The 23,392-nt window shown below is 41.9% G+C and overlaps 1 protein-coding gene across 6 annotated transcripts in view; it reads right to left on the reverse strand.

The window, feature by feature from the left end:
• The window catches only part of TRPS1 (transcriptional repressor GATA binding 1), a 214,837-nt gene extending 199,968 nt beyond the window's left edge, over nt 1–14,869 (reverse strand). For 3 of the 6 annotated variants that reach the window (XM_050708583.1, XM_035556170.2, XM_035556168.2), the window contains exon 1: nt 13,906–14,198. In XM_050708583.1, the coding sequence (XP_050564540.1) occupies nt 13,906–13,915 (10 nt within the window). In that variant the 5' untranslated portion in view covers nt 13,916–14,198. Of the gene's footprint in view, nt 1–13,905; nt 14,199–14,632 lie in introns of those variants that run through there. The other 3 variants (XM_035556171.2, XM_035556169.2, XM_035556173.2) reach the window with 2 other exon arrangements.
• Nucleotides 14,870–23,392: the final 8,523 nt, after the last annotated feature.

A 23,392-nucleotide genomic window follows, 5' to 3' on the forward strand; every position in this document is an offset into this window, starting at 1 on the left:
TTAGACATTTTTTAAGTTATAAAAAGTTCTTGAAGTGAAACCTTTGTTTACACGTTGAAATGAGCCAGCTGACATGAAAAAAAAAAAGCAAATTGAGAAGCCAAGAGACTTGTATTTAAAATGCGGAATAGGTTGGATATCTTAAATAAATAAAATTAATCTGAACATGCACTAAAGTAAATCATGTATTCTAACAATGCTAGATACAAATAATCATCATGTTTATCATTACAGCCTTATATACCTGTTGGATTACTGCTTTCAAAGCCTTAAAAAATGTACCAGTGTCTTTGAATTAAAATGCATTTTCTTTATGCTAAATCTGTGAAGGTACTCTTGTGGGAAACACCGCATTCTACATAAATTTTTATTAAAAAAAAAAAAAGCTTACACAGCTTCAGAAAAAAAAAAAAAAAGCACAACCAAATGGCAAAAATCCCAACTTTGTCCATTCATCCTTTGATTCTGTCTTTGCCATAACAAAATTCTGTGAAAATGCTGCCAGAAATAAAGTTAATCTTTCCAAGGACTTTTTCATCTTTCTTTAAAACCAGGGAGTAAGTAGCCTGCAGTTCTATCAACCCTGATGCAAAGCATGCTAAAAAGATGAGATCTTTGTCATTTTTTGCCCATCTCTAACATTATGAAAAAAAAAAATGAGAGAAAAAAAATCCCTTGAAACTCTAAATTCTGCCTAAGCAACATCTCAGTACAACACCGGGTTTCTGTTGCACAAACCCAAGTAACAGCAATAGTAACAACTGTAACCACATAATTAAGGATCCAGTGTTTTCTACACAAATAAAAAAATGCTTTAAAATGCATCTGCCCATTCCATAGCATGGTTCTGAAATCCATAAATAACTAAATCTGTAAGGAAATTCACCATCTACTAGAAGAATGACTCCTAAGATAGCTCAAGAAAGTAAAAGTTAAAGTGCTCGTTGCTAGCAGTTAATGTGATAACCAGGCTCCAAAGACAGAAAGAACAAAATATCTCCCTTTCATTAAAAGGAAAAAAAAAATCTTTAAAAAGTACACAATTAGTTAGCTTCGCAGTGATTAATTCAACAACTGCAAAGCCAAAAACAACTTCAGGCACTTAACCATGAAACTGTCAGTTCTCTTTGCTTGACGATAAAGCATCCAAAAAGTAAACATTAACTTCTGTGTTTTTTCTACATGCGTATTCCATCATGAAAAATGATAAGCAACGAATCACTAAGCGAGCTCTGCAGAGGCTTTTTATACCTTATTCCGCCTAACACAGAGGTGAGATGTGCCCCAAATCCCTTCCCCTTTCCTCACTGTCAGCTCTAATTAAGACCCACTCATACTGTTCACTAAACTTGACAGAACGAACTGAATATCGTCTTTTCCCCAGGAAGCAAACTGCTCATCACAGCAAGTCGGCTTTGAGGAGGAGGGGACCCCAATACTAAGCATGTACTTTCCCTATCAAGGAAAAAGAAAGCAGCAGCTCTGGCACAGACCAACTCCCAAGGAAGCGAATGGAAGCTCTGCCCAAGCAAGGAATGCACAAGCATGGGCTGCATCACTTCTGCAGAAAGCGCACTTCCAAATAAACTGCAAAATTGAATAAATATCGAACAAGTTGAAATAGGGCATGAAGCTGCAGACGTTGAATTAAAAGGACAGATCAACATATTTATCTGACCTGTGACTATTTAACTCAGGCGCATTCTTCTTTCAAACAAGATGCCTATAAGCAGCCTTTTGATGGCTGCTCATAATCAAATGCGTCACTTGTAAAATTACAGCGTTTGGGTAGGGTACCAGGCAACCGAAAATGGCTTTTGCTGCAAGTATGTCACAAGCAAACATTTTAGTCACCTCAGAATTGCACTCGACCTCACTTCATTCCTGTGCACTGGCTGCGTGCGGGCTGCTGCACCAGCACACAACTGCTGTAATCGTCTTGGCAGTAAACAACAATCAGTAAATGCTATTTACTGGGCAGATACGTGCCCCGGGTATTCCTTCGGCTTCCCCGTCCCCCATCTCTCCCTTCCAGTCTCAACCCTCTCTCTCTGGGAAATTTGAGGTGAGGGGTTTGAAATAAATAAATACAGGTAGTGAAATGGTGAAATCCTTTAGCTGGCAAGGTTTTTCCTCTCTGAATGGACAAATTCTTAACTCCAAGCTGCTCTAGACACTGAAGGATTAGATCCTAACCAGGGAAAACACAGGAAAATGGTAATAAATATCTCATGGTAATCCACGGGAACTTTGGTCCCAATGTGATTTTTCTATAGTATCCTACAACAAATGGCATTACAACATCCATAATCTCAGCTCATATATCAGAGTGCTCTAGCTGTTCTCCTTGCCCTTCCCTCTTTCATCTAGTGCATTTTCTAAGAAAGCGTCGAGGCACTTTTCTGTAACAGTTTCAGCCCCATTCCTGAAGGAAAGCAGCACAGTAGCATGGTGCAAACTGCCACGGCCGGGGTTGCGCTGCACGCAGCTACAGCTGGTGAGCCTGGGGTTTATGGCAGCCTTACTCTGGTAAGGTTTCATCCGAAATTCCTTCTGACAAGACAAAGGAAGTCACAGTTTGCTGGGGAGAAAAAATAAATAAATTGTATTCATATGCAGTAATAGCACTTTGTGTCATGACGGATTTTACAATATCCTAGTTCTCTTTCTATTCAGACGTGTCTTTTGGGTAATAAATTCCGAAAACTCAAGAAGGTAAAGCTTGCTTAGCCATGAGTCTCCTTTAACCCAGTAAAATAAATTCCACAGCTGCCTTCTTCTTTCTCCTGTGATTATTTTTTACACTCCTTCCCATTGACAACTAGCCACTGTCGCACTGCACTGCTCAAACAAAAATCTTTTAAAATGCCAGCTTTTCAGATTCTTACTTTTGACCCATCCAGGTAAAACACTTTGCACCATGAAGTTCAGCAGCAGTAATGGACCATCTTTGTTAGTACGGATTTTCCTACGCACAAATGAAAATTGAGAAATGCCTGAAGAAAAAAAAGGCAAGCAAACCCATTCTAAATGTTCCTTAGATAATGCAGTACCACAGCAAATCTCTAAGGAAAGTTAATCTGGGACTGCCATGAACACCAAATAAATTTGCACCACTGGGATATTTAACGTCCAATAAATCTTGCTTTCCAATGCTTTTAAAACTCCAGAAAACTGTATTCAGCTCTAGACTCCGTATGTTGTAACAAAACTGTCTACCTAAAAGCTACCGACTCAGACCTGCCATCTGTGAGAAATATTTTCAGAACATGCTCATGTTTGCTGAACTACCAAATTATGAAAACCTTCATTAAGAAAAAAACAAACCACAAACACACATATATACATACAGAAAAACCAACCGAACAACTTATTCTCCTTTTCTGTTTGCATGATAATCTCAAGAAAGTTGGTTAAAAATGTCCCTATTTCCAATTCAAATTCTTATTAATTTATTTGAACTATCTCATATTGCAGTCAACAACACAAAACCAACAACTAATTGCAAAAAATAAAAGAGGGAGCAATAAAATCCATCACAGTTCAGAGATGTCTAGCAGGAGCAGAAGAACAAAGAGTTAATAACAATCTAAGAAATCACACCACTACCTGCTTATCTCATGTTGTTAAAAATGCCAACAATAGCTTATTAAAAGGAAAAAAAAAAAAAGCTAGTATAGAAAAGTATATGTACTGTGCTGCAACTTTTCCCAGTTTGGTCACATCATAACCAGATTTTGTAGACAGTGAAAATCACTGCTTCCCTTGGCCTGTTAAAAATACCCTGATGTCCACAGCATCACATACACCTCCATGAGGGCACTGCAGTCTGCCTACATGGACATACGTGCAATACTGGAACTTTGCTGCTATTTATTTGAGCCATTCAGAGAATTGCTGGTGAGAGAAAAGAAGAAAAAGCGGGGTTGTGAACCCAGTGATTAGCAAAAAGGCCCAGAAGCAGGTGCCCTGTGTAAGCCTACTTTGTATTTTTAATTCCAGATTTGGCAGTGAACTGATTTCCAATTGGAAGAATTCCTTTAAAGGTGGCAGACCAAAATGTGATCATGCCAAAGGCCTGTACTGACCATTGTGAGCGGAGTGGCCAAAACGTGTTATGGAGCATTACAAAATATTCTAAGTTCAGAGGGACTGCTTTGAAGTAATAAACTGAACCAAAGTACAGCACTGATCCCCAAGAATCACAGCTGTTAAACTGAAATGTAATTAGTTTTCTGATGAGGATCAACAAACTGGCGAACTCACTGTAGATGAAGTTAGCAGAAGTTTGCTTCTAGTTAGCAGAAGTTAGAGTCATGTCCAAGTACTGGGGTACATCAGATCCACAATCAGAGGGTTTGCATCAGTCTTTATTTACAAGTATCTAAATTTCCCCCAGGTTAGCACGCAAATCAGGTGAGATTCACTTTTATAAAAATCATTCACCTAAGAATCAAACCAGCCCAAACATGAAAAAAAAATGCTAACCTTTGTTTTCTTACTAGCAAACTTCGTGTCATAAACAACTTAAGGGTAGTGATGCAAAATGGACCCTTGCCTAGATTTGTAAACTTTTCCAGGATTCGTAATATCCTGCATTTGATGACATCATGAAACTAACCACAAGTAAAAGTTGGTTTTCAATTTGTTCTACTTTCCCCTCATTAGTCTCTGTGTCAGAAATAGAATAAGAACCCTCATTAAGTCACATTAAATTCTTTAAACTCATTAAGGGCTCAGAGAAAGAACAATACAAACATTGGTGTTTTTGTAAAAAAAAAAAAAAAAAAAATGCAACACAGATGGACTTCAATTTACACGTATTATTTGAGTGTATGTATGTGCATGCAGCAGCCAAAGGGAGACCGGTATGTGTGAGGGAGACATGGAGAGGCAGAGCAGCAGAGGCAACAAGGCACAGCATACCTTACACATGACAGAATGATACCTAGATAAAAGCGGATTAGGCATGATTGCTTCTGACCTGATATAGATGAAGCGCATAATGCTTTGTATCCTGAGCTGCGACAGAGCCATACCCTGCATTTCTTTTCAATTAACGATTCCTCGGGATGTCTTCCAGGGAAGAAGACAACCTTGAGGGCTCTGCAGCCAGCAGCAAACAAATGGGAAGCTAACTTTTGGTGCGTGGACTATTTTGACCGCCGTAGCTTAGCAGAGGAAACAACGCTATGTGATTGCAGCTGAAGATACATCTACTGTTCATACTTACGGACTTACACATAAGATACAGGTGTGTGTAGAATTTCAACAGTCTTGGAGAGTATCTCTGGGTGTGCAAAGGGTGGGTGTTTGTTAGAAGATTTATTGTAGCTGAATGACTCAGATATATGTTGTTGATAACTTCTGATCTTCCCCCCCCATAAGACTGGAAATATGAGCTCAATGCCACAAAATTATTTACATTGCTAGAGTATGCTCAAACAACTATTACAGGATTAATTTAATCCATTATTATTTTTTTTTCCGTGATGCATACAACATGCAAAAAGCAGTTTAGTTCTAAAGAAAACTCCAGCCATGAAAAAGCAGGAAGGAGACTAATCAGATGGCATAAATTTCAGGTGACTGCAGCAGGCCAGAGAACCTGCCTGCAGTAGATGGGGACCTGCCCTACTGTTTCTCCCCAGCGGTGTGACAGCTGAAACGGGAGGTGGCAGCTTTAGGGACAGCCCCCAGCTCTGAGCATCCAGAGCTGGGTGCCAGGGCACGGGCTCCCTTCTCCCACGTGCCTTGCAGATACCGCTCACCTGCGAGGCACATGGCAAGGCCCATCTATTTTCACAAGCTTTTGCCTCAGGTATTTGGGGCAAAGTTTACTTTATTAACTGTGCGTCCGCATCCGTATGTGCAGGAGGAGAAAGCTCGGCAATGAGCAGCGTTACCGTATTTATGGTTTATTTTCTGTAGCTGCAGCTAGGGAATGCACGATGAGTATACTTAATATATCCAATAATGAGAACTCTCCGTAGAAAAGCTAACTATCTTCAGTTTAGGAAGCTGAAATGGGAGGAAGATTATTTTATTAACTGAATTCTTAAAGCAGCGTTTCATCTGCATAGCAAGTTTTGGATGAGGTTTCACATACTCACAGCCTGTGCTTGAAGATCAGCGTATGAGAAAGTTAAAAAGAATCGCACTTTGAAAACACTGAAAACCTTCTACCCCAAAGAAAATTGCTTTGTTCTAACTAATTTAGCTTCAATTAAACCACAGCTGCACATAGGAATTTTAGGTGATATTCAACTTCAGTATCTACTTCAGTCTTTTTTTTTTTTTTAAATATCAGTTGGGAATTTGTTTTTTTTGTGTTGTTGGGTTTTTGTTTTGTTTATTAATGGTCCCAATAAAGTCACTGGCACATTCAAAAGCAATCTGCAAGATATCTGTCTGAGTATGTTATCTTTTTTTAATTAACTACTAGAAACCCCCCCACACACAATTCTCTGTTTTTTTTTTTGTGAACTGCCAAGCTGTATGTTTAATTTTTTAAGTTTTAGTATGTATTTCAGACTTGCAGACTTTGCAAAGTAGGTCAGGAATACCCAAAGGATACACATTTGAAGGCTACAGATAGCAGAACACACCATTTACGGTTTTGTATATACACATACATACACATTCTATATAATATAGATAGATAGATTCAATGATTTAAACACATTACATCCATTCTGTGTGTTTCAAGAACATTCAGATATTTACACTGTTAGATCACCACTCATTTTAGACCTACACTAGTGCCAGCTGCCAAAAAAAAAGTACACAAATCAAAATATGTTACCTTTGTTCAAACAATACTGCTGTTCATTATATAATAGAAACTGTCATGCTTAATCTTCCAGGAACCAAGAACTGGTACATTCTTGGACCAGAGGTGGCTTGAAATGGTTTGAGGCAAAACTGAAGCATATTGTTTAAGTAAATCTTGCTGAGAAACATAAGCACATTGATGATTTTTAACATCATCTTTTACAGACGTTTCTTCAGATACATTAGTAAACTCAAAACACTGGCATATTTTCAAAATGCAGAGAGATGAACACATCGGCGCTTTTTCTGTAACATTTTTACAGTACCGAATTATACACTCCCCTCTGCACTGTCAATCTGACTAAATGTAACGTGGAATCTGAAAAGGATGCTTGAGAACTGACGCCACAATGAAGTAAAATGTTCGTATAAAATTTCATATTGACTTTGAGAACACCCCAAAACTTATTTTTTCCTTGGGAGTTCTCAGTCTTATCTAAGTACCCCAATGGCTATTGCAGGCACTGAACTGCATGCAAGCTGCAATGTTCATTTTCCATCAGAGCATGAAAAGCATTGCCAAAAGAGCACTCAGAAATGTCTACAGTGTGATACAGGGAAATATAAATGTCAGAAATGCCTGACGTTCTTCACAGTTGGAACTTTTAAAACTTATATGTTGATTTGACAAAACACTAAATAAAAATAAGTACACTTCGCTTATTGAAGATCTGTTTTAGAGCATTACAGCTCCAGGACTTCCTCGGATTTTTAAGACTACAAAGGAAGCATTTTACAATTTCATCTGTAACAACACAGATTATACAATATTCATCAAGCAGACACAATCTTCCTTCCAGACACACAGAGCCACACACAGCCCTGCAGAGGCCAATCCTGCAGCTTTACCGAATCAAAAAGTCCCCCTGACGTCAATGCGTATTTTTCAAGAATGAGAACTGCAGGATCAGGCCCAAAAAGTGCTTATGAAGATGAGATGTTACTTCAACAGATTGAATGTTAGATTAAATAGAAAGATTGAGGCAAGACAAGTCTGGGGTTTAAACCCTAGGGAGGATTGACATTTAAAGTGTTGCCACTGAATTATAGCTCTCCACATTGGGTGGGGTAACCTCCTACTGGGTGGAGTGTCTCCCCTAAAGGAAGGAAAAACTGGCACAAGCCAACTTGGTCTTTGAAAGATTTCCCTACTTGCCAACTTATGAAGTCGTCCTGACGTCAACTTCGTCAAGAAAGTCTATTGCCCAACGCTGTCTTTTACCGTAGAAAGTTTGCCTGCGTTCGAAATCCGAGCAGAGGTAGGAAGAAATTAAGGCAATAAGTCAGAAACCTCTAAAAATAAAAAATAAAATTAAAAAAAAATGAAAGAAAAGAAAGAAACGAGAGCACACTGGATTTTCATAATTCTAGTCAATTAAAAAAAATCCTTTTGTTGGGTTTTCTTGTTTCTAATATCACCTTATAGATACAGATCACTGGAGTCTATTACTAAACATATTTTAAAACCTGGTTTAGTTTTAAAATATGAGGTGGAGAGCACAGAAAGCGGCTGCTCTTTCAGATAGAATCTCCCATCTCCTGCAACAGACAGTGAGTATCTTCCCAATCAGCATCAACAACAGGTGTAAAACCTTCTCATACTGGTAAAATAACATTCACTAAACTGTCAGTAAAGGCATGCTTAAGGTATTATTCCTCTCCAAATCAAAACAAATTGTTTCTCCAAAAGAAGACTTTGGGTGCTGGGTGAGAGGAGAAAGGGCTGGGGGGAGAAATCAAGCCAAAACAGAAAAGGGATAAAGCATCCCAAAATGCCCATGGGAAAGAAGAAAAAAAAATGAAAATAAATAAATAAATAAATCAGAAAACAGTTTAAGTTACCGTAACCTGAAATGCACCAGCCATCACAAAGAGCAATTGGAGAAATCCAGCAGAGCTCAGCAGGAAAGATTTTTAATAACAGATTGAAAAACAAGAATAAAAATAACTGCATCAACAGGGCCTTTCTTCCTCAGGCCACAAGCCCGTTTTTACTTGAATTTTTAAAAAATGGCAGTTTGGCCACTAAAACCAATCCAGAACATTATTAAAAGTTAAAAGCTACCAATTACTTCTGTCTGTTCTTTTAAAGCAAAGTTTGGCATTACGTCAGTTGGTTTAAAGAAAACAAGAAAGAGAGAGAGAAAGAAGGAGAGAAAGTTTCCTGCTTGTATAAATTAAACCACCAGGGAAGGTGTCTAGCCACTTGTAAAGCATTTATTACAGGTTTTTAAAGGGCTAGTAACATTTTAAAAATTAAACATTTTAAAATAAATTTAAGGGGGAAAAAAAATAAAAGTCAATCTGAGCCTGGAAAGAAAGCGGACTTACGAGAAATTATACGAGTGAACTGCAGCTAGAGAAAGAAAAAAATGACTATTGGGACTAAACTGTGTGATTCCAAATAATTCTATTCTCAAGGCAGGAATAATCCCGTTGTAACCACTGTGCTCGCAGTCGTCCCGCACGAGCACGGAGAAGTCCCACCAAACTTTACAGGATGGAGCCAAGTGGGCTCTACAGGAGCGTCCCACAGCAGCGTCAGCTGTGGCAGCTCTGCAAGTTAGAGAAGACTGTTCCCTCTATAGATTTTCTAAACCCATGCACAGAAATCCACAGCAGGAGTAAAATTCCTTAGTTAACGTGACACGCTCATAATAAAAATCACCGAAAGCAAGATTAGCATTTTCTATTCACTCTTAGACGGATTTTCCACCGGTGGTGTTATTATTAAATTTTAAAGAACCACTTTAAAGGTACTAGAAAATCAGAAATCGATAGCACAGAACATGAATAAAACATAGACGGCTATTAACAAAGTTTCTTACACACAGCTATGCCAGTTCACCTAAATCACAGTCTTCTAAACCCCGTGACGCCAAATCAGAGACTCCTACGACTCCGGACTACGCATCCAGTGAATGGTGCTCAGTTGTGCAACACTTCTGGGCTGGGACAAAATGTCCACTAGGGACTAAATTGAGACCATCGTATTTATTCTCCCATCGCTCCGTATTTAATTTGAGCCTTGGTCTGCATGACAAAAAGTCGGAATCGGATGCCACCACTTCCCCCCCCGCCTCCTCCTTTCCCCCAAGTGGCATTTCTTAAGTTCTGGGCACGTATACAAGTGGCTCAGCAGTGCGGCTCTGCTAGGCCCTTTATTGATTAGGTGCAAGCCTACATCAAGGAGAGAATAATAAGCATCATCTGAAAAGTGTAGTTACATGTCTTGCCCTTGTAAACATTTGCTCTTTAATGGTGTAATTGTGCTTTAATCCTTCGCATCATCTGATAAAACTCATTAAGTGTGTTTTTTTTCTTTTAATTAGCAAACACACTCCAAAAAAAGCAAAGCCTAGAAAGTTTTTACACGCAATAAAAACTGAACTCAAAATTGTCTTCGAGTACGAAAATATTCTCTCTTTGGGTGCAGACTTATCTTTTGAAAGGAAAAAGAGAGCTTCATTGGCAGAGCGTATGAAAACGAACTCCATAATTCATGACAGTACCCAGAAAAAAAAGTTCTTCTCCTTCTCCAGGAGGACTGGAAAGGGCACTTTTATTTATCTTCTGGACAGACAAAAATAGTAGAACCTAGACCAGATATGCTGTAATTAATGTATCCAAAGGTCAACAGGCAATGGTATTTATACAATAGATGAGTGCAGACTACGCTGGTTTTAGTATTAATCACCAGGATTTGAAAATAGCATTGTTTTCTCACTAGGTAAGAACTTCAGAAAGTTTCAGAAATGAAAAAGAAGAAAGTGTTTGTCTTTTTTTTCTTATCCCTGCCTGCTATTATTTTTAACCAATTGCATTTTACCTCCCGAGATGTAGTATTGGGGACCAAAACGCCTGAGTTTACAGTTGCCTAGATCTGCCAAAAACAGACCCAGACTACCTCACTAGTTGTGTGGAGGAAACTAAATTAAGCGAGGGCAAACACCAACTGGAAAGTTGTCAGTTTACTGAATGAATGGCTTCATTTTACACACCAGTTAGAATATCTTAATCAGAATATATTTCTGTTCAAGGCCAATACTTTTACTACCAGGTGGCAGTTTGTTTTAACTGAAACTGTATTAAAAATGTAATTTATTTCCACTTTACTTTCACCTAACAAAAAGGGTTGTCAGATTCCCAGCCTGTCATGTTCAAAAATATTTAACCATAAACTTTCTCACAATGTTATATTTGGTGTTACCCACAAACCTTTATTAAAGCGATACTGCCAGTGTGGCTGCAGTTAAGATCTGAGAAGGTTTCTATTAAGATTATTACATTAAAATATTGTCAAGAGTTTATAAGAGACATAAATATTCATACATCCACGCCCCCCCCCAAACTTAGCAGGAAAGTTCCACATAAAAAGAAAAATTTAAATACATACCCAAAGTTGCCTGTTTGTAATTAAAATTTTGGTTTTTTCCTACACGTCTTTGCTAATTTTTTAACTCTTTCGCACTGTAATGTAAAATAGTTTTGTTTCAAAGCAAGTGCCTGATAAAGTGCTAAAAGAGGTAATTCACATGAACAGAAAGTAATTAGTCATTGTTTGCACAATGCTTTGAAAATATAAAACCCTATGTGTCAACTAGCATTAAAATATAATATGCTTGAAATACAGAGATTTAACAAGCAACCATTGCATCTTACAGACACCCCAGTCCACACAGAGGAATTAGCACTGTGCTGTTATTAATGCACAATCACAATATGTGAATAATAATATTCTTCACACGCAGCCAGAGAACGCACGATAATAGTGCATACTATAAAAGTTTACTACGAGCGATACACGACGCATGATAGAGCAACAATCCTGCTAAGGACTCATAAAATAACACTGAATTTACTCGATCGCCGATAAAGACAGAAGGCAACTCACAAAGCTACGGTATAAATTATGCTACAAAAGCATTAAAGGAGGATATAAGAGGATAACCTGGCTGCATCGTGTTTGATGCCCAAAGAAGTCTCAGATCTCTGAAGTTATCATTTACATTTTTTTTTCCTTTATTAACATTACTATGAAATAAAGAAAAAAATAAAGCCATACTCTCACACGCAAAAAGACTGCCCAGTATTACTTAGAGACTGTTAGAGGATCAGAAGCAAAACATGTAAACTTAAAAGCTGATGCAACTTTGCCCTTTACTTACTTTGTTGTGACTACGTACATGCAAAGTTTCAAACAGAGAAAAGTTATTATATGCAGCAACAACAAAAAAAGTGATAACCAGACAGAGCAGGGCGGATTATGAGCTGACTGCTCTTCTCGTATCTAATTTCTCTTGGTCTTAAAAAGGTGAAGGAGCCTTCTGTTGTCACAAACAGTCTGAGGATTCACTTGTAGGTAGGCACTGATGCACTACTGGTGCTATGTGGCAAACCTCAGGCAGGTATGCATTTTTCAAGAGGAAAAAAGAAAAAGTCTCTTTCTTTTCTTTTTTTTTTTTTTACTCTACAGAGAAGTGTTCCACCTCTTTGGTTTGACCACGTTATTAACAAACTTTCATTCAGTGGTTAAAAAAAAGGAAAAAAAAAAAATCTTTCAAAGTGTTGATATCATTTCCAGACAGTCTTGTCAGCATCACAATTTACAGGAAATAGTTGATGTTCTCAAACAAACCCTGTATTTACTCATAGACCCAGAGTACTTAGAAAAAAAAAAGAAAGAAAGAAAAGAAAAAACAACTCCTCACTCTTTTGGAGATGTTGTTGGTGGTTTTTTTTTTCTAAATGTCACTCTGGTGGAATATCTGAGAGAGCCGTCTAACCTAACACACATATTGTGACATGAGAAAAACACAAAGTGCAGTTCAAAAGACTACTGTAACTTTTATTCTCATTTTGTCCACGTCAGGAACTGGCTCTTACCACTACTTTCCTTTGCTGCCCCTTGCATTTTTAACTCTGGCAGTCTTTTCTGAACGTTCAACTTTTCCTAAAACCAACAGGAAAGTAACATGATGCCACCAACATCCATAGGATTCAGCTGCGTCGCTGAAGAAGACCGCCTGAATGGCAAAGAGTTTGCTGGCTGCTTCAGAGACTTTACTGAGCCCGATCAAATAAAACCTGCGGCACGTTCAGTGGATGTTTGCCTCCAGCACCGCGCCGGGCACCTGGGACAGGAGCGTGGGGCAGGGATGCTCGCCCCCACGCCCGGCCCTGGCTCCAGCCCTGCCAGGAGCGATGGGAGCCAGGGAGCTCCCCCCTTCCACTGGCTGCACTTGAGAAGTTTGCCACTCGCGGATAGACAGCATCACCCTTTTTAAAAAATAAATAAATGCATTGGGGGGGGGGGGGGAAGGGGAGGTTTAAAAAAAAAAAAAAAAAAAAAAAAAGGTTAGCGGGCCCCACTAGACACGGTGTAGGAGTGCCGGGCTGTCCGAGCGCCGTGATTTGCGGCAGGGAGGCGGATAAACAAAGCCCCCCGACATGTCAGGGCCCCCCCGGCAGGGGGTTGGCGGCCCGGGGCAGGGGTTGGGGGCTCGGCACGGCCCGGCACGGCTCGGCACGGCCCCGGCCCCCCGCAGCCCCCCTGCATCCCCGGCCTCGCCTCCATTCATTTCAGTGCCGACAAACGGCCGGGGCAATGAAGCCGGGGGGGGGGGGGGGGTTAGGGAGGCAGCACCCGGGCCGAGGAGATAGGGGAGAGGGGGAGGAAAAAATAAAAAAGGGGGGGGGAAGATAAAAAGAGGAGGAAAAAAAAGAAAAAAAAAGAGGCTCGGCGAAGTTGTGGCAGCAGGGGAGAGCCGAGCGCGGGGACGCGGCGCTGCGAGCAGAGCTTCGCCTTTAAGAGGGAAAAGTTTTACGTCTCTCCGTGCTCTGGTTTCAAAAAAAAAAAAAAAAAAAAAAAAAAACACCCGAAAACAAAACAAAACCAAAATCACCAGCACCGCCGCGTCGCCTTTCCCCCGGGGGGGGGGGGACAGGCGGGGACCCCAAGCGAGGAGGAGGAAGAAAAAAAAAGGGAGGGGGGGGGGGAGGGAGTGAAGGAAGGAAAAAAGACCAAAAAAAAAAAAAAAAAAAAACCAACAAACTTTTTCCCAAACTTACTACTCTTCATGTTGGTGCCTCCGCGCCCCGCTTGTCATGGTCCCCGTGCAAACTTCCAGCGGCGGGGCAGGACGGGACGGGGCAGCGCAGGACGGAGGCTGCGGCTCAGTCGGATGCACAAACCCCGGGCGCTCGCCTCCCGCTTCCACCCCCCGCGGCTCCCTTCCCCTCCTCCCCCGGTGCCGGGGCACGGCGGCGGAGATAAGGGCAGCGCCGAGCCGAGCCGAGCCGAGCCGCGCCAGCAGCAGCAGCAGCAGCAGCAGCAGCAGCAGCAGGAGCAGCCGCCGCTCCCCTCCCCGCCTCCGGGCCGGGGGCTGCTCCCCCTGCCCGCCGCCGCTGAACTTGACCCCGGCGGGTCTCAAGGCGCCGCTCCGCAGCCATCGCACATGGCTTTGACCCGCTTGGGGGGGGGGGGGGGCTTTAGGGGAGGGGGGGGGATGCACCGAAAAAAGAATAAATCCGGGAAAAAACTGCAATCCGAGAAGCACGTTACACCCACCCCCCTTTTGTTTTTATTTTGTTTTTTTTGTGTGTGTTTTTTTTTAAGGGGGGGGGCACACTCGCTGACCCCCCCCGCCACACGCTGCCCCCCCAGCACACGCCCCCCCCCTTCCTTCATTCCCCCCCCCCTCATCCTCCGCGCCGCCCCCTCCCGGCCCCGCCGCGCACCCCCCCAACCCCCCCCCCCTCCCCGGCTTTTTAATTTTTAATTTTTTTTTTTTTTTACCTGTTGATCGACCGCCAGCGGCAGCCCCGGCAGCCTGGAAGATGGTGGAGCCGCGGCGCGAGCCATGAACCGTCTCCTGCTGCCGGCGGAGTTGGCCGCGGATTATGTGGCGGTGGCCGGCGGCGGGGGGGGACGGGGGGGGACGGGACACGGGGAGGGCGGGCGGGCGGGGGGCCGCGGCGCTGCCGCTGCTGCTGCCGCTGCTGCCGCTGCTGCTGCCGCTGCTGCCTCCCCCCCTCGGCCCCGCGCCGCGGGGAGGGGGCGACGGGGCCGGCGGTACCGGGCGGGGGGGGGGGAGGGGGGGGGCGGGAGCACCGAGAGGGGGGATTTGGGGAGAGGGGAGGGAGTTTAGGGGACGTGGAGGGGGGGGGTCGCGGGCCGGGTCACGGCGCGGCGGCGGCGAGGCGTCGGCCTGCGAGCGCGGGTCGGCCGCCGCGTTATCAGGGGCTGTTATCGCTTGTCAGGACCTCCGTCTCCCCGCATTACGTCAGTTTCAAGACACCGACACTATTAATATCAAAGGAGCCTTCGCGGAGGAAAGCGCCACCCCAGACGGAGCGCCCTTAAAGAGACAGCGCAGGCGGCCCCGCCGCGCCGCCCCCCCCTTCCCCTCACACGCGGCCCCCCCTCAGGGCCGGGCCGGGCCGGGCCGGGCCGGGCCCCCCCCGGGGGCGGCCATGAGCGGGAGCGGGCCGGGCCGCCGAGGCTTTGGCCGAGTTGGGTGTCTGAGGAGCAGCCCGCAGGCCACAGCCGCATCCCCAGCGCGGCCCCCCGCGAGGTTTTGGTGCCTTTTTTTTTTTTTTTTTTTATCGATCGCATTGATCGCTGGTGTACGGATTTTAAAAAGTCACAACACCGCCACCAACACGGCCTCACAGCACCTCCACCACCTCACAAAAATGACAACGACACCACCAGCACCACCTCAGAGCCGCTGCCCACCCGCGGGACAGGGCACGGGGGGGATGCCCGGGGGGCTCTGCTCGCCCGTCTCCCCCTGCTGCACCGGACAGACAGACGGACAATTCCCAATTCTCGGCTGAACGTGCCCCGTGGGTGCCTTCTCGTTGACACCAAGCACAAATCAGGTCTTGAGCTGCCCTGGAGAAGACCCTTACAACTGCCCTCTCTGCTCTGAGCCTCTCCGACTCGAAACGCCCCGCTTTCTCCCCTGCCACAAATTGCCAGGAGCCTGTATGTTAGAGTAAAAAACTCTCTGAGGAGAAGCAGTACGTGAAAAGTTCCCCTGAAAGGGTTTAAAAAACCAAATATAGTAGGCGTTAAAAACTATGTAAACATTTGTTGGGCATTTGGACACAATTTTTTCTGCACTTAGGTGACTTCATATGGCGAGTTTTTTCCTCCCGTGCAAGTCATTTTGAACTGATTTCATATTAAAACACAAGTGTTCTGGTCGCTCGCAACTAGTACCACATTATTCAAATGAGAAGCTGGAAAAGAGTTAAATCATTACGATGTTAGTTAGAGATGAAGCTATTTCCCCCAAAATGCTTGAAATGACATAACATTTTCCTCACATTTTCCTTCCCGAATACATAGCTATAAAGCATAAAACCTTCAGAGATACACGCTGACGCAAATGAAACCCTCCCGTAAAGCGTATGGCGTTTTCAGTCCCCTCTCCAAGCTTAAACATTCTTCATATATGTTTAGGATAATCTACTGGCAGATTTGTAAAGTAATTGCTCATGTAAATCACCCAGCAACACATTTCCCCCTTAAGTTCTTTTGTAGGATTGTCTGATAAAGCGCTTTATGAATAGCAAAGCAATAATTCACATGCAAGAGGTGAGCCTGTCATGTTGCAAATGGAAGGTAGCAGAGAGTTGCAGGCTGCAGCACACGGTGGGATCCCAGAGCCCAGGAGGGAGCACCGGTGGGGTCTGCGTGGGACCCCCTCCCTTTGTGCCCAGCAGCACACGGCCAGTGCGGAGCAGTGGAGAAGTTTATGACGGAAAGTGGAGAAAAGTAGCACCAGAATTTAAAGTTTGCTTTAGCAGCAGGGCCATATGCCGTAGCACCTCACTCACATGCATAGGGAGAACGTTTCCTGACTTCATAACCTTCTACTTTTTCTCAGGCTGGAAGTGCCATAGCAGAACTGCAGTCAGAGACGAACCGCTTCCAGGAACCTCAGTGAATGCAGAATTCGGACTAGTGAATACTTTTGTCCCATCCACAGCGATTCAGACCTGTTCTTCTCTGCAGCTCAGGTTCTGTTGTTGCTGCCAAGCCAGACCAGAGTGGCTGTTCGCTCGGAGACACCTTGCCTGTGAAGGGTTAAAATCAGCAGGTATTTTGTCTGATGACTTGGCTAAGCATCTTACAAGCAGGGCTCGAGTGGAAAATATTTAAACAAGGGTTATTCCCCTTTGCTTCTCTGCTCTAGTGAGACTTATTAACGTCTTTTTCTTTTAAAACAGGAAATGATGCCCCCCACACCTTAAATCCTCGCCAGCTCGCATGTGTGCCTGCAGTTCTCCCAGATTTTAGTCACATTATGACAAATAAAACACGGAGAAGATCGGTAACCATGAAAGTGCAGGTTTCAACATGTGGAAACCTTGATAATAAACACACCTTTTTTCACCTGTAGAACAATATGAGATACGTATTTGTAAAAGACATAAGCTTTTTGTGCACATGCTTTTAAAATGAAACCGCAGAAGCTGTTCCTAAGCAGAGATTAGAAAGACAAAATGTGTCTTCATAATTTCAAGTCGACCACTTTAATGAAATGCTCTCAAGAAAACTATGTTACAGTATCTTTGTAAAAAAAGAAAAAAATGCTTGCATGATACATTCTGCATTTCAAGTTAAAGCAGATCAAGAAGATGTCAATATCAATCTGTTTATATTCACCACAACAGAACTGCAGAGAACTTAATAAAAGCAAAAATATTTTCATAAACTTTTTCAGGCAAATTATTTATTTATGAAATAATTTATAAAGAAAATTTTTACCTCATGGCTTAGATACATCGCATATGCTTGTGATTGACACAATATGTTCAGACTCAAAGGCCTGTACAGCCTTTTTTTTTATTTTTTATTTTTTATCCTAGCAGGAATATTTCAAAACAACCAACTAATTCATGAAGTCATACAGTAATTGTTTGACAGTTGTTTCTAATATAGAAAAATAAGTTATGTATATTGTTTTCATTCAAATATTTGTTGATTTGTTGTTAGAATCCTTTGACGTTGACATGCCGCAAATTGCATTAGGAGAAATACTGAAGATTTATTTTCATTTATTATCTTCTGCTGTCAAACATTTGCAAAACCACTTAAAGCAAGTTTTATTTCGCTTTACTTGAAACTTATATTCTGCATGATAGTAGGTGGTTGCTGAAATAACAAGTCCGGCTTTCTGGGATAGATAAGAACCAAGGAAGCGAAGGCAAAGCAGCAGCAAAGCAAGAAGATACAGAGAAAGTGCTGCTTTCACAGTGAGGCATGAACAAAGTAACTTCTAAATAATCCTCCATTTTTTTTTTACACTCAGGCACATTCTCCATTGAGGGAGAATACAGAGGCCCGTCACAGTTGCTTCTTGAAGGAAAACAGTATAACAGTCATTGTTTATCAAGATGACATAACATGCCATTTATGCCTTTATTGTTTAATGCAGTTTCTCTTTTCTTGTAGTTTACTCAGCGTAGATACAAAGAAGGATTAACAGTTAAGCATAAGCATACTTGTTTTACAATTTCAGCCTTTTAGTGCATAACTTACTTACTTAAAGTACTAGAGCCTATAATCACAATGATTTTACCTGATGGAACATGCATTTCAGAAATATAATCCAACTGTTTACCCTAACACGTCATAAATTGCAATTCTTTACAAAAACCTCAGAGATTGACATCCATTGCTCTTAAATGCCTGCTGCTTTAGCACACATCATCAAGAAAGTATTTCTGTATTATTCTCCCTCCAGTTGGTAGTATATCACTTGAATTCTAAAGACCATTTTCTTTTACTGTCTTCAATAATGAGCATTTTGAGGAGCATTTAGTTATGTGTCTGAGGCACTCCAGCGTGAGTTTCTTGGGAATATAAACACAGCAACTTACAGGATTTCTGCAGATCCACTTCTTTTCCTTGCACAACTTTTGTCACATGAAATCATCAGGAAACTTTTGTTCCCTTTCTTACATGCTGCACAGAGTCAAGTTTCCAAACTTCAAGTTGTGCGCCAAAGGCAAAAAAAACTACCACTGATTTTAAACGAAACGGGACTGGAGACCCTAATGATGTGGTTGAAACGTCTCTGAAAAGAGATTATGCGTTGTGATAGACAGGGCAGCACTGAGAACAGCCAATGAAACAGCATGCAACAGAAGAGCTAATACCATGGCATGATCCCAGATTCAGCAGATGTTTTCTAGGGGGATTGGATATCTGGTAATGGGAAATGGAACCTTTCTCTTCTCTGTCACCGTTTTTAACTCAGGCCAGTAGTGATGGAAAGGCAATAATATCTGATGCTTCTTTGGTAGCTTTCTCCACTGCGTGGTAGGAACATATCCTCCTGGCTGGACCACACCAGGGCTGTCCGGGGCTCCCCAGCACCCCAGTGACACTGCTGGCACGAGGACCTTGCAGGGAAATGCCTGGAAACCCTCTTTCCCTGGGAGCGGTCTCCTGGGGAGGGATGCGGAACACCGGCTGGGCATGGGCTGCTCCTGCTAATGGCGTGTCTGCAGATAGTTAAATAACTCTGGCAGCCACAAAAGATAATTTATCACTTTACACTATCGTAAAATCTACTAGAAAATTAAAAATGCTAAAACACCAGACTCCTTGAAATCATTTACATGCAGGAATCCACATAATTGTATAGATTTTGATCTTAAAAATGCTATATAAAAGGCATTCATCCAAAGCTCTGAAAAACCTCACATGCACATACACATACATATGGAGTAATATATAATGAGTCTTTCCCAACAAATATCAATAAAAGAAGTGGCAGCCTTTCTTCCCACATTCCAAGCGCAAGTTCAGCAAATCAAAACAACCTGAGCCCCCTGTCCTGTCATCACCCCCAACCAGACAGAGCCACTACCTCTCACTGCCTCAATTCCACGCTCAGCTTCCCTCCAGCACTTCTGGGAAGGCTAATCTGGATCAAGTGCATTGAAGTCAATGGGAAAAAAAAAGAAGTTATAAATGAGTTCAGGAATCTTTACATTAGGTCCTGCGTGCAAATGGTTTTCTTTCTTATTCATAAGGCTTGTAGTTATGAAATTGTAGTGTTCTGGATATAATATTAAATCTCACTACAATATCTTCTAATATAAAGCAACGATTCCATACAATCAAGGTGTTTGTCTCAAAAGGAGTTTTCTTTCATTTGATTTCCTGTAAATAGCTTTTTCTTTTCCATTTATGATTTTTCAGCATGCTCAAATCTTTATTTTAATGTGACAGACTACAAGCAACAAGTTTTTATTGCAGAAAAGATTTATTTACATAGCTGCTGATGTGAGGTCTCAGATTAAGTTTAGGAGAAGGAAATATCTTTCAAATATGTATATTTCATATTGCAAAAAACTGCATTTTCCACTCTAATATGAACATTAAATGCCTGCCCACAGAATGGCTTAGGAGGTGCAATAGATGCTATTGAGAATCTCAGACACCCGATGCATTGGTAAAATTGCCAAGATGCTGTCATTATTTTCAATTAAGGGGGGGGGGGGGGAGGATGCTGGCAAAATTGGTGGGGTGGAAAGAGGCAAAGTCAGACAATAGAGGTAAACGCCGGAATGTAGCCCATGGTATTTAGTGGTCTCTACCAGCCTCCTGTGAAACACTTTAAAACACACACACACAAAGACACACAAAGAGCTACCTTCATCCAGACTAATACATCTAACTTTCAAGATGTACAGTGCTTTGTGTAAGTAAGAGCTTAACCTTAATCCGGCCTTACCCTCTGTATCATGAATCAGTTCATCTTGCAAAGAGGTCATCTGATGGACCTCTGCGTGCCAGGCATGGCTGCTGATAGGCAGAAATTTGCCTTGTTCCTGAATTTGGACCAGAGGGATTTGGGGAGCAAAAGGAAGAAAGGTCAGTGTGTTCCTACATTTGGAGACTGCATAATTCTCCAGTAGTCTACAGGATTGTTATAATTTGCTCCTCATCTAGACAACTCGACAGAGCTTTCTAGCCTGAGTGAGAAGCGCGCTCTGACCCGCTTTCTGTCTGGCCTCTGCATATGAAAAAATTCACATCCACAAATCTGAAATTTAAATACGATGCCTCTTGTAATGCTTAGTCTTTGGAAACAGGCAACCTAACAAGAATGCTGCCTTGGTTAACTCTAAGGCCTGTTGACACCAAGATGAAAATAACCCACGTCCTTTCGTTGTGAAATGGCAGTGCAACTGTCTTTGTTGAAAAACATGAAACAAGTGTAGGCATCCTTTAAATTTATTCAAGACTTTAATTTTCTCAGTGGTTATCAGTCTTGAAAGAGTCTTTGGAAATAGTCATTCCTTTTGGGAAGAGCACATCAACCTACAAATGTGGCAGCAGACTTAGGTCAGTTGGTTCTGCTCTCTCACTGGGAGATCTCATTTTAGCTCATACCTTCATGACCTGCATCACATGCCCTCATATACGGTTTTACAGAGCACAGCGTGAATCAGGCAAAAATAATGCTGACGGATCAGCGTTTGTTTCCTCTTGGGATCTTGATGTGGTGAGGTGCAGATCACGACCCAGAAAACAAGTGTGTCCCTGTCTTCTTCAATGCCTGGACAAACTGATCCCACATAGGGCAAAAATACCTTTAATTTTTTTCCTCCTTCCTGACTCCACTGCTTTTAGTTCCTTTCATTGCTCACATAAAACAGACAGTTACCTCATGACACACTAAAATATTTATGCATTACACTTCTTATTTAACAATGGCCAGAAATGCCCTTAATGGGCTGGTGAAAAACTTGGATGGTTTTGGCAATTTTGCTGTATATATATTTTTTCCAATGGGAATTTGCATGAATAGAATGCAAAAGAACAAAACAAGAAAAAAAAAAACCTAAAACCAACTCAAGCCAAATAACTCATCCCTGTCAAAGCCCTTCCCCCTCACTTTTTTAGCATTGCAAAATAGACACTGATATTATTGACATTAACATAGACATTGAACTGAGAATCATCAGCTATTTTTAAATAAAAGAAATAAAGCTACGTACTACATTATGACTAATATATGGAAGAGTCACACAATGGCATGTAAATAAAACATTTGTGATTAATAGCTTTATATTTATGGAAAGAGACATCTTTTTGAATGACTGGTGTGTATGATATGGGTAGAAAATAATCTGGACTATTTAGGAATCAAAGTGGTAAAATGAAATAAAAATAACTTGAAAGATGTCTCTAAGGAAGGGCTAAGTGACCTTCATGAGCCCTTAGTCACAGAAGCCAGAGTGGCTTGCACATAGGAAGCATCCCTAGAGGTAATTGTACCGGTGCCCTATTTCTCCTTGTCAGGAGCTAGAGGCAGCCCAAGAAGCAAGCAAGAGGTGAAGTGAGCAAGCCGCATACTGTGATGCAAATTCAGATGAGCCAGTGCAGTGCACTGAAAAATGAACTCCTATTTCTTGATGAATGCAGGTAACAACACACAGAAGGAATCCAGACCAGGGATGGGGTATGCATTCTCAAGAGCAGGCATAAAAGAGCTGGGTAAGTCTAATCTAGGGGAAGGAAAAAAAAAAAAAAGAGAGAGAGAGAGAAGAACAGGTTTTTTGGAATTCTCCATGTCACTTTTTTTATTTGACTTTTTCAGGCCTAGGTGAGGGTGGGAATCAAAAGATGGGGCCTGAGTATGGAAATGGAAGTGACTGCCTGAAGTAAGCTCAGAAGGGTAGCTATTGGGGCTGCTAATTATGACAAGCAGCCCAATGAGGCTGTCAAGCAGAGAGAAGTAGACAGAAGGATGCATCAGACAGATAAAGCAGCACCTCTCCTATGACAAGCTTCAAGTACCATTCAGACTCTCAAAGAGATGCATTTTAACACAATCTGCGTAAAGGACTAAGTCCTTTTTTCCCTACCTCCACAATGCCATTACTGGAGATGTGCAAGCATTAGAAGAAAAAAAGGCTACTTGGGAAGGGCTCATGCATAGCAAATTTGTTTTCCCCCTTCCCCATCAACTCTGTAATTACAACCATTCAGACAAAGCTGGTTTTCCCAGTAGGACTGGCTGAAAATGCAGTTCATTTACATGGCCTAATTGGGCTTTTTTGGCCAAGGTTGTTCTATACACTGACACTAGAACTAGGTACTTAACATTGAAAAATACATTATTGTGGTATTCAAGTTAAGGATTTCATTACTTCGAAGTTAGGAAATTCAGAGTGAAGGTGTCTCCTTTAACATCAGCGCTTCTGTAGTATGTATATGCATAAGAATAATATTGGCAATTATATTGGCCCCAAACAGTTAAGAGCCTGTGAAGTAAAGAGGCAGTCATTTTTCTTCTTTCTCTATGTAAGAAGTAAAATAGAATTTGGATATTTATGTAGATGGATATGCTGTTACACAAAATGTTGGATATATAGTCCTGTGGCCTTCAGATATTAGTACAGTGAACAGATCAGTTGATTTGTGAAGATCATTTTACTACAGAATAAATTTTTGGAAAAAAATCAGCTTCTTTTGTATTCGACTATTTGCATTATGTGAGTTGGTTATTTTTATCTTTTC

This window comes from Cygnus atratus, chromosome 2 (assembly GCF_013377495.2).
Source record: "Cygnus atratus isolate AKBS03 ecotype Queensland, Australia chromosome 2, CAtr_DNAZoo_HiC_assembly, whole genome shotgun sequence".
Classification (NCBI taxonomy): domain Eukaryota; kingdom Metazoa; phylum Chordata; class Aves; order Anseriformes; family Anatidae; genus Cygnus; species Cygnus atratus.